At 52.1% G+C, this 11,498-nt stretch overlaps 1 protein-coding gene across 1 annotated transcript in view; it reads right to left on the reverse strand.

Annotated features, from left to right (window-relative positions):
* VPS51 (VPS51 subunit of GARP complex) overlaps positions 1–11,273 on the reverse strand; it is a 31,546-nt gene extending 20,273 nt beyond the window's left edge. The window contains exons 1-4 of the mRNA XM_069739452.1: positions 10,896–11,273; positions 8,548–8,677; positions 8,292–8,438; positions 6,866–7,085 (exon numbers count right to left, since the gene is read on the reverse strand). Coding sequence (XP_069595553.1) covers positions 6,866–7,085; positions 8,292–8,438; positions 8,548–8,677; positions 10,896–11,045 — 647 coding nt within the window. The 5' untranslated portion in view covers positions 11,046–11,273. The remainder of the gene's footprint in view (positions 1–6,865; positions 7,086–8,291; positions 8,439–8,547; positions 8,678–10,895) is intronic.
* Between the last annotated feature and the right edge of the window lie 225 nt (positions 11,274–11,498).

An 11,498-nucleotide genomic window follows, 5' to 3' on the forward strand; every position in this document is an offset into this window, starting at 1 on the left:
TTTAGAGATTCAAGTTAGACGTTGATTTCCGCCGCCATCGTCGCTCAAAGAACTGGAGGGTGTTTTAACTGCAGAATGGGCTAAAAACAGGATTTTTGGTTGCTTACCGTAAAATCTGTTTCTTGAAGCCTCCATTGGGGGACACAGGAACCATGGGTGTATGCTGCTGCCACTAGGAGGCTGACACTATGCAAATAAAAAAATTAGCTCCTCCTCTGCAGTGTACACCCCACCGACTGGCATTAAACTCTTCAGTTAGTGAGAAAGCAGTAGGAGAAAGAACAAGGTTGAAAAACCATAACCACAAACTTGAGAACTGTAAACGTGAGAACAGTCAGAGAACATATAACAAAAACATTGGGAGGGTGCTGTGTCCCCCAATGGAGGCTTCAAGAAACAGATTTTACGGTAAGCAACCAAAAATCCTGTTTTCTTTATCGCCTCTCATTGGGGGACACAGGAACCATGGGACGTCCCAAAGCAGTCCCAAGGGCGGGAAAACAGACTTCCATCAGGTCAGAGGACTCACCACTGCCGCCTGCAGGATCCTTCTGCCTAGGCTGGCGTCCGCCGATGCGTAGGTATGGACCTTGTAAAATTTGGCGAACGTGTGGATGGAAGACCAAGTTGCCGCTTTGCAAAGCTGTAGGGCGGAAGCCCTGTGGTGCACCGCCCAGGAGGCGCCGACTGCCCGGGTAGAGTGAGCCTTAATCCCAGGAGGGGGCACTCTGTTCTTGACCCGGTAAGCCTCCAAAATTGCCGTTCTGATCCAGCGAGCAATAGTCGCTTTAGAAGCCGGCTGGCCTCTGCGCGTGCCATCAGGAATGACGAAAAATGAATCCGTCTTCCGGAAAGAGGATGTTCTATCCAGATAAATCCTCACTGCCCTGACTAGGTCCAGCTTGTTCAACGATCGCTCCAGAGGATGAGTCGGAGCTGGACAAAAGGAAGGTAGAACGATGTCCTCGTTGAGGTGGAAGGTGGAAACCACCTTAGGAAGAAAAGAAGGTGGAGGTCGGAAGACCACCTTGTCCTGGTGAATGACCAAAAACGGAGGGCGGCAAGACAGTGCCGCCAGCTCGGAAACGCGGCGAATGGACGTGATGGCCACAAGAAAGGCCACCTTCCAAGATAAAACTGATAGAGGAATCTCCCTAAGAGGTTCAAAGGGAGAAACCTTCAAAACGTCCAGTACCAGGTTTAGGTCCCATGCCTCCACAGGGGCCCTGTACGGCGGGACGGCGTGGGCTACCCCCTGAAAGAAGGTCTTAATCTGTGGCCGAGAGGCCAAGGTCTTCTGAAAGAGGATGGAAAGCGCAGAGACCTGACCCTTCAGGGAACTAAGAGCCAGGCCCGAATCCAGTCCTGCCTGAAGGAAGGCCAAAAGAGAAGGCAGGGAAAAAACCATAGGCGGCACGCGGTTGGACTCGCACCAACGGAAGTAGGCCTTCCAGGTGCGGTAGTAGATCCTGGAAGACGAAGGCTTCCGAGCCTGAATCATGGTGTGAATGACCCGGTCCGAAAGGCCGGACGCTCTTAGAACCGCGGTCTCAACAGCCACGCCGTTAAACTGAGCGACCGAGAATTCGGGTGGCAGATCGGACCCTGGGACAGCAGATCGGGCCTGTCTGGAAGGCACCAGGGAGCGTCCGCGAGAAGGTTGACGAGCTCCGCGAACCAAGCTCTCCTGGGCCAATCCGGGGCGATCAGGATGACCGGCACCCCTTCCGCTTTGATCTTCTTCAACAGTTTGGGAAGTAATGGAAGGGGTGGGAACAGATAGGGCATCTCGAACTGTGACCAAGGAATGGCCAGAGCATCGACGCCCACTGCGAGAGGGTCGCGTGACCTGGAGACGAATTGTGGAACCTTCCTGTTGATCCGAGACGCCGTGAGATCCACATCCGGAGTTCCCCATCGAAGACAAATCTGATGGAAGACCTCCGGATGCAGGGACCATTCCCCTGCCGCGAGACCCTCGCGGCTGAGGAAGTCGGCGGCCCAGTTTTCTACGCCGGGGATATGCACCGCGGATATCACCGGAACCGTTGCCTCTGCCCAAAGGAGGATCTTGGACACCTTGGCAAGGGCCAAGGAGCTCCGAGTCCCCCCCTGATGGTTGACATATGCCACAGCCGTGGCATTGTCCGTCTGGATCCGGACTGGAAGGCCCCTGAGAATCCTTTCCCAATGGCGGAGGGACAGAAAGATGGCCCGAATTTCGAGGACGTTGATCGGCAGCGCGGACTCCTGCAGCGACCAACGGCCCTGAACCGTCAGGTGGCGAAAAACCGCACCCCAGCCGATCAGGCTGGCATCCGTTGTCACCACCTGCCAGTGAACCGGAAGGAAGGACCTGCCCTGGGAGATGAGAGGAGACGTCAGCCACCAGTTGAGAGACCGCTTGACCCGAAAGGAGAGTCTGATCGGCCGATCCAGGAAGAAGACCGACCTGTCCCACTGAGACAGAATGGCTTGCTGAAGGGGTCGAGAATGGAATTGGGCGAAGGGAATCGCTTCCAAGGTAGCTACCATCCTCCCCAGAACCTTCATGGCCGATCGGAGGGAGGGAGGCCGAGGACCCTGGAGCAAGAGAATGTCCCGACAAAGGGTGGATCTCTTGTCCTTGGGAAGGAAGACTCTGGACTGACGAGTGTCGAAGAGCATGCCCAGAAAGATGATGCGCTGAGAAGGAATAAGGCAGGACTTCTTCCGGTTGACCAGCCATCCGAAACGGGATAAGGTGTCGAGAACAATGGACAAGCTTTCGTGGGCCTGAGCAAAGGACGGAGCCTTGATGAGGATGTCGTCGAGGTATGGAAACAGAACCAAGCCTCTGACTCTCAAAATGGCCATCAGCGCCGCCATGATTTTCGTGAACACCCTTGGCGCGGTTGCGAGACCGAACGGCAGGGCGACGAACTGAAAATGATCTTGTTGCACTGCGAAGCGCAGGAAACGGTGATGTCCGGGAAATATTGGAACATGTAGGTAGGCGTCCTGGATATCTATAGAGCATAGAAATTCCTGAGCCTCCATGGAAGCAATTACTGAACGAAGGGATTCCATCCTGAAGTGTCTCAGGCGAACCCTCCTGTTCAACAATTTGAGGTCCAGAATGGGACGAACCTTGCCGTCTTTTTTCGGTACCACAAAGAGGTTCGAGTAGAAACCCGTGTACCGTTCCTTTTCTGGGACGGGAACGATTACCCCGGATTTGAGCAGAGAAGCGATGGCTGCGAAGAAGCCCGGAACCAAAGCGGGATCTTTTGGAGGACGAGATTGGAAGAAACGATCTCTGGGTCGGGAGGCGAACTCTATTTTGTATCCCGAAGACACAACTTCCCTGACCCATGCATCCTCTACTGCGGAAATCCAGACGTCCCTGAAACGGAGAAGACGGCCCCCCAACCTGGGAGTTGGGCTGGAGTCTTGCCGAGAGTCATGCGGAAGTGGATCTTCCAGTCCTGGGCCTGGACGATCTACCCTGGGAATAGCGAGGACGCCAGGACGGAGTGGGCCTGAAGGACACCGCCTTCTTCTCTTGACGTGCCTGTGGCCTCTGTTGCTGCTGGGAAAAGGAGTTTGACGCAGCGAAGCGACGAAAAGGCCGGAACGAGCGAAACTGCCGTCTAGGAGGAGGGCGACGAGGTTTAGCCTGGGGGAGAAGGGAACTTGTGCCCCCAGTGGCGTCCTTAATGATCTGGTCCAGCTGGGAACCAAAGAGACGAGAGCCCTGGAAGGGCAGACTAGTGAGGGACTTTTTGGAGGACAAGTCCGCCTGCCAGGCCTTGAGCCAAACGGTCCGGCGGATGGCAACGGCATTGCTGGAAGCCTGAGCCGCACAAGACGCGACATCCAGGGAGGCGGAAACCAGGTATTCACCAGCGTGGGAAATCTGGTTGGCAAGTTCCGCTAATTGCGCGGGAGGAGCCCCGTCCAGGATACCTCGCCGCAGATCCTTGGCCCATTTTGAGATGGATTTTGAGGCCCAAGTGGAAGCAAAGGCCGGGCATAGCGCTGCTGAAGCCGCTTCGAAGGCAGATTTTGCGAAGGATTCTATAACTCTGTCGTTAGAATCCTTCAGAGACGCTCCGCCGGACAGTGGGAGCACCGTGTTGGTGGACAGCCTGGACACAGGTGGATCCACCGAGGGAGAGACCGTCCAATTGGCGGTAAGATCTGGTGAAAAAGGATATAACACCCCCAGGCGTTTTCCCCTCTGAAAACGTCTGGTCGGATTCTCTCTCTCTCTGGTCAGGATTTCCTCGAATTCAGGATGAGGGGCAAAAAATCTTGAAGGTGGTTTGGCCCGTCTAAACGAAACCGCCTGATCTGCGGGTTACGTAGAGGGATCCTTAATGCCACAGGTTTGGTTTATAGCCCGAATGAGGTTCTGGACCGACTCACTCATGGTGGCGATTTGGCTAGGATCCAACTCCGACATCTCCTCTGAGGGCGCATCAGATAAAGCCTCGCCTGACTCAGGGGAGGAGGAACGGTGCGACACCAACCGCGGGGGAGGGCCGTGCGGCGAGATGGAACGCGAAGAGGACTCAGACCGACGTTCCTGTCTGGACCTTTTGTGGCTAATCAAGGAGGGCTCGGGCGGCGGTTCCTGCGACCCGCTGGCCACTGCAGGGGTCTGCAGGGGTAACCGATCCAGCGCGGACACCAGGGTTTGAGACACCCGTGTTAAATCGGCCACCGATTGTGACAGAGAAGCGGCCCAGCCTGGGATGGGGGGATCACTCTCGGGCGGAACAGCCGGGGGATCCTGGGCGGTGGGAACAATCGGGTTGCTGCAGGACTGACACAGCGGGGAGGACTGACCTGAGGGAAGTTTGCTGTTACAGGACGAACATGCAAAGTACGTGACTAAGGCAGAGGATGAAGAGGTAGGGGGACGAGAGCGGCCCCCTTTAGAGGTAGACATTTTTAGGGACCCTGAAGATGCCAGTGGGTTAGGGGACAGTGGGCAGAGGGGGGTGTCAGTCTGCAGTGCAGCTACTCACGGACCCGGTCCTGGAAGATGTCCCACTTGTCCTCGGCGGAGAACTTCCCTGAGGTGCTGATTCTGCGATGCTGAGCCACAGAAGATGCGAGTGCTGCTGCTGTGAGAAGCGGTGCACACCGGCCGAGGGACCCACGAGGAAGGGGGTGGAGCCAGACGCAGAGGCGCCGGTGGGCAGGGCGCAGTATGTCGGGCGGGAAAGAAGCCCGCCCGCAGAACCGGAAGTGAGGAGCCGAGAAACCGGAAGTAGGCCCCGGCCTAAGCCGGGACATAAATTAGAGACCGGCGCCGCCGGAGAAGGGAACAGCGGCGCCGGAGCAGTGCGCCGCAGAGTCTGAGAAGAGCGGCAGTCTGCCAAGGCTGTCCGAACGGAACTGGCGGGGTCGCGGCGCCAGAGGTAGGCCCCGGCAGAAGCCGGGACCTAAATTAGAGGCCGGCGCCGCCGGAAAATCGCGGCGCCGGAGAATCGCGGCGCCGGAGCGTCGCCAGAGAATCGCGGTGCCGGAGCGCCGCCTGAGAATAGCGGCGCCGGAGCGCCGCTGGAGAGTGGCGGCGTCGGAGCGCCGCAGAAAGTAAGTGGCACGGCATCCTGCCAAGGACGCCGTGCAGACACAGGACGCCGTGCAGACACAGGACACATTGTGGCCGCCGAGAAGTGAGACCGCAGGGGGGAGCGGCGCGGCAGCCTGCTAGGCTGAGACTCTATAAGGGAGACATTGTGGCTGTGCGGCCGCCAATGAAGGAGAGCTTAGGAGGAAAATGAGTTACAGCCCTTGTGGCTGTCCCTGGGATCCCTCTAAAATAAACGCCATGAGGGAGGACCGGGGGACATCTGGAGAAAAGATCCCGGGGGAATGGAGGGGAAATACTCACCTAAACATCCCACGCCGTTACTAACCTGAGGGGAATGAGACGTCCACGGAGCTGTGATGGACGTCCTCGTCTCCTCCGACCGACAGGCTCTGGTAGGCGAGTGGGTGGGGGACGGAGCCAGGACCGGACTTCTGAGCACGCTTCTGTGCTAGGATCTTGGTCCTGGAGAGGGATCTATGAGGATACGGGGTGGCAGTACACGCCGTACTCATAGTCCGTATTGTGGGACTACAGGTGTGACTGCTCACCCTGTATCCCTCTGGAAGAAAACCTGAAAAAAAAAAAAAAACGACGCACATTGAGGTAGATAAGGGTCTAATGAAAGACCCGTGTCCACCTCCTACTGACACTAAGCTAAACTGAAGAGTTTAATGCCAGTCGGTGGGGTGTACACTGCAGAGGAGGAGCTAATTTTTTTATTTGCATAGTGTCAGCCTCCTAGTGGCAGCAGCATACACCCATGGTTCCTGTGTCCCCCAATGAGAGGCGATAAAGAAATTTCTTTGGAAACAATTCACACCTTGTATGAATCCATACCTCCGAGAACTGAGGCTGTAATCGCCGCAAAAGGTGGACCTACAGTACAGACCAAAAGTTTGGGCACACCTTCTCATTTAAAGATTTTTCTGTATTTTCATGACTATGAAAATTGTAAATTCACACTGAAGGCATCAAAACTATGAATTAACACATGTGGAATTATATACTTAACAAAAAAGTGTGAAACAACTGAAATTATGTCTTATATTCTAGGTTCTTCAAAGTAGCCACCTTTTGCTTTGATGACTGCTTTGCACACTCTTGGCATTCTCTTGATGAGCTTCAAGAGGTAGTCACCGGGAATGGTCTTCCAACAATCTTCTCAGAGAAGATATAGATAGATAGATAGATAGATAGATAGATAGATAGATAGATAGATAGATAGATAGATAGATAATGTGTCTGGCTTAGGCAACATCCTCAACCTCATGCAAATACCTGAATCTTTGGCGAAGTGTTTCTGCTAAGCCTGCCATGATGGCTTGGCAGTCAGTCTGGATTCCATGGAAGGAGGGCATGTGCTGGTATTGATGGAGCACACTGCGGGCTTTAGCATGATAGGACACCGCCTGGACGTAAGCCCCGAGCTCGATGCATTTTTTCAGACGAGCTGGAAGTTCGAACAAGAACTGCAACTTTCGAAGCAAAGTGTGGACACCTGGAATGGTAGACAAAGTGGCGGCAGAGGAGACTCTTTATATTTAATGTTCCACTCAACAGTTACCCCATCTTTTATTATAACCACATCTGCATTATTATATGCATCCTCCATAAGGCTATGTGCACACGTTGTGGAATGGGGTGCAGAATTTTCTGCCCAAAATCCGTATCTCCTGGCAGAAACCGCAGGTGAGGATTTGCTGTGGATTTTATGCAGTTTTTATGCGGAATTGATGTGGATTTTCTGCGGATTTCCTGCGGTTTTTACCCCTGCGGATTTCTATAATGAAAGGGTGCAGAAACGCTGCAGATCCGCACAAAAGAAGTGACATGCACTTCTTTTAAATCCGCAGCGTTTCCGAGCGGATTTTTGCGCACCATCTGCACAGCTTTTTTTTTCCCCCCATTGATTGACATTGTACTGTAAATCACAGTGCGGATCTGCGCGGAAAAATCCGCTGCGGATCCAGACTAAATCCGCACCGTGTGCACATAGCCTAAAACAGGGCAGAATTCTGCTATATGTTGTGGCTTTGCGTCTTAGCCATGTAAGATGTCGAGCAAATATTATAAAAGTTTTCTTCTGCTAGAGATCCATGATAGCGACTAGTGATGAGCAAATAACCTCGAATAAAGAGTCATCAGATCATGCTCGGGGGCTAACCGAGTGTCTCTGGAGTGCTCAAAAAATATGTTGGAGTCCCCTCGGCTGTTAGACAATCCCTGCAAGTATTGTGGCTGTCGAATATGCCGTGAGACATGCAGCCGCGGGGACTTCAACGTATTTCTCGAGCACGCCAAACACGCTAGGTTAGCACACGAGCATGCTCAGATACAGGCTATTCAAGAAGACACTTTACAAATTCATGAAATGCATCTTCAGTAGAAGGAGCCCTGCAAGCCAGCCTGGAATCCCCGGTGCCACGTCGTGGTTGCGGCATGACACAAACATGGTGTCCACCTACTAATCAGAGGAGGCTCCGAGGATGGTGACAGGTAAAAGGAGGCTCGCAGGGCCCTCTCATTGCAGCCACGGACTACTGAGGAGGCCCCTTGAAGACCTGTCCGTCCTTTATATCATATTCTTAATTGTAGTTTTGGCGATATTACAACCTAGAATCCATAACAAAATTACAAACAGATATAAATCATGCGTTAAAGCTGGATTGTAGGAAACACGTCCCATAAAAATGCCGCCACTCACCACTGAGCTTTGTGATGTGCTGATGTCTCTCCTGCAGGGTGCTACTGATAGAGGCACTAAAGTCCGTGATCACTGTCATGTTGGTGGCCAGTGCATCCATTTCATCTTCCATCTTTTTGAAGTCATTTTTCATTTTCCGGATGGTGTCTGAGGATTTAGAAACTGCCGGTTAGCGATTTATCACGTGGGTGCTGTTCCAGCAGGTCTATACGTCTGCAGCAGCGCAGGGGCCGCGTATCTGCTCCGGGGGGCCTACCTGTAGCCGAGATGAACTTGTTATAGTTCTCATACACCAGAGTCTGCATGTCACTGTCCAAAGCTCGGATCTGATGGACCATGTCAGCCTCGATGTCCATCAGCTCCGTCAGAGATTTTTCTTTCCTCAGCTGCAAAAAAATGATGAAAATACCATAAAAAAATTGTATATATAGGCGCGTAGGACCTGTGATGACGTCGCCGTCATGGCAGGTCCTTCTCCCATACCATCCTTGGCACCGGAGCGTCGCGAAAGGTGAGTATATAATGATTTGATATTTTTTTTATTATTTTTAACATTAGATGTTTTTACTATTGACACTGCATAGGCAGCATCAATAGTAAAAACTTGGTCACACAGGGTTAATAGCGCCGGTAACGGAGTGAGTTACCCGCGGCATAACGCGGTGAGCGGTGACTGCGGGGAGTATGGAGCGGGCGCCGGGCACTGATTGCAGGGGAGTAGGGAGGGACTAATCGGACTGTGGCCGTCGCTGATTGATCGCGGCAGCCATGACAGGCAGCTGGCGAGACCAATCAGCGACTTGGATTCCATGACAGACAGAGGCCGCGACCAATGAATATCCGTGACAGAAAGAAAGACAGACAGACGGAAGTGACTCAGCCAATTGTATAATATATATATATATTAGGCACGAGAATTGGAATCAATACAGCCTAAATGATAGACTTAGTGAAAACTTAAAGGGAATCAGTCACCAGCTTTTTTGACACCTAATAGGGGAAGAGACCCTGATTCCAGCAATGTGTCACTTACTGGCCTGCTTGCTGCAGTCTAGATAAAATCCAGTATTCTCTGCTGCAGTTCTAGCAATTCTTTGAGGGTATGTGCACACGTCAGGATTTTTCCTCAGGATTTGTAGCCAAAACCAGGAGTTGGTGATAAATACAGAAGTGGTGCATATGTTTCTATTATACTTTTCCTCTAATTGTTCCACTCCTGGTTTTGGCTACAAATCCTGAGGAAAAATCCTGACAAAATCCTGACGTGTGCACATACCCTGAATGCGGAGCTCTGTATAACCCCACCCACAGCCCTGATTGGCAGCTTTCTGTGTACACTGTGCATAGGCAGAAAGCTGCTAATCAGTGGTGGGAAGAGAGTTATACATAGCTCACGAATACAGAGGACTACAAGCAGCAGGTTTACTAGTCCTGTAGTGATAGTCTACTGCCGATAAAACAATAACATACCTTCAGCAAGCAGCCCAGTAAGTGACAACACTGGAATCAGGGTCTCTGTCCCTACACCATGCTACTCTCAAATTATGGGGCAAAAACCCGATGACAGATTCCCTTTAAGGAGGTTGTCCGACTTTTCAAAAGGCAGCTCTAGTGCGGCCCACTCTGATGGTCTCCAGCAGGACATCAAGCATCAACAACAACACAAGATTATGCTGCAGTCATCTAACCGCTGCAGCCAGTCACCAGCCTGAAGAATAGGAAGTCATCACTGCCTGTTCGACCAGAGACCACAGGAGTCGCCTGGGCTGGAGGTTATAACTTCTAGCATTTTATCACCATCTTGGCCTTGAGTCCTTTTGCCTTTAAGGTTGGAGAACCCCTTTACGCTCTGCGCACATTACTGAGCCTCAGTCAGATCTGTACAACGCCAGAACCGCTACTCTGCACACGGCCAGGCCTTTACCATGTTAAAAATAAAGGAAAATATTTTTTTTTTTCACTGGTTACGTTGCGATAACATTCCCCAGGTAGCGTCATTGCATTTTTTACTTAAAATCATTTTTGCACTTGGATTTCATTAACAATTGTAATTCATTACAACCTGCAGTAACCACCGATTGACCAAACCGCTGCACGGCCAGCTCTACCCTCACCTACTGTATCCTCACCCATCCCTTGTAGATTGTGAGCCCTCGCGGGCAGGGTCCTCTCTCCTCCTGTACCAGTTGTGACTTGTATTTTTCAAGATTATTGTACTTGTTTTATTATGTATACCCCTCCTCACATGTAAAGCGCCATGGAATAAATGGCGCTATAATAATAAATAATAATAATAATAACAATGTTGCCCCAGTTTGCGATTACAGGCTCCTTGTTTCCTGAGGACGTGGTGGTCTGTGGCGATACAGAAGCCAAAGAATGAACTCACTGATCACTTCTCAGTTAACTCTTTCTGCAGCCGACATTACACAGAGGTTATAGAAGGGAATCGATCATTTTGTAGCCCAAAATACATATATCTGAGTAAAAAACTGTCCCCAAAAGTGGACAACCCCTTTAAGTCGCATAAGAGGCCAGCTGTATAGCAACCTGACGTCACACATCCGCTGACGTCACACATCCGCGGAGCTCAGGTGACGTCACCTTGGTGAGGTACAGCTCCGGCTGGAAATGCACGCCATCGATATCAGTGGGGTCCAGGGACTTCTCGCTGCTTTTCCCTTCGTCGTTTATGCCATAGTACAGCTTCAGCATCCCGTGAGCCTTCCGTCTCTTCCCCTCCTCTTCCTCCATCGCAGCGGAAGTCGCCGAATCTCAAACAGCAACGAACGCAAAACTCAACTGGAATTACGCAAGCGCGGAAACAGCCGATGTCTGCGCGTGCGCAGTGAAAGCGGAGCGCCCGGCTGGTGAGCGAGCTTGCGCACGCGCGGCCTAGTTTCCGAAGCGGTGACAAACACACACGACGCCCTGCACTAGTGCTGCCTCTCATCCGGCGGCTCTGCTGCACTGGGAGGGAATGTACTAATACAGATACCGACACGTGTCAGGAGTACAGACACCTCTAGCACCAATAAGCTCACATAACACTTGTGGGCTGATGGCCCGAAATTATTACAGCCACTTTGGGAGATCGTGTTTATATGAGACTTTTTTTTTTTACCAAAAACAGCGCCCCTGTTGTCTATGGGCAGCATCAGGTATTGCAGCTAACCTGTAGCATAACTGAAGTACTATGGCCCCTCC

The sequence above is a fragment of the Ranitomeya imitator genome, chromosome 9, assembly GCF_032444005.1.
Source record: "Ranitomeya imitator isolate aRanImi1 chromosome 9, aRanImi1.pri, whole genome shotgun sequence".
Taxonomy (NCBI): domain Eukaryota; kingdom Metazoa; phylum Chordata; class Amphibia; order Anura; family Dendrobatidae; genus Ranitomeya; species Ranitomeya imitator.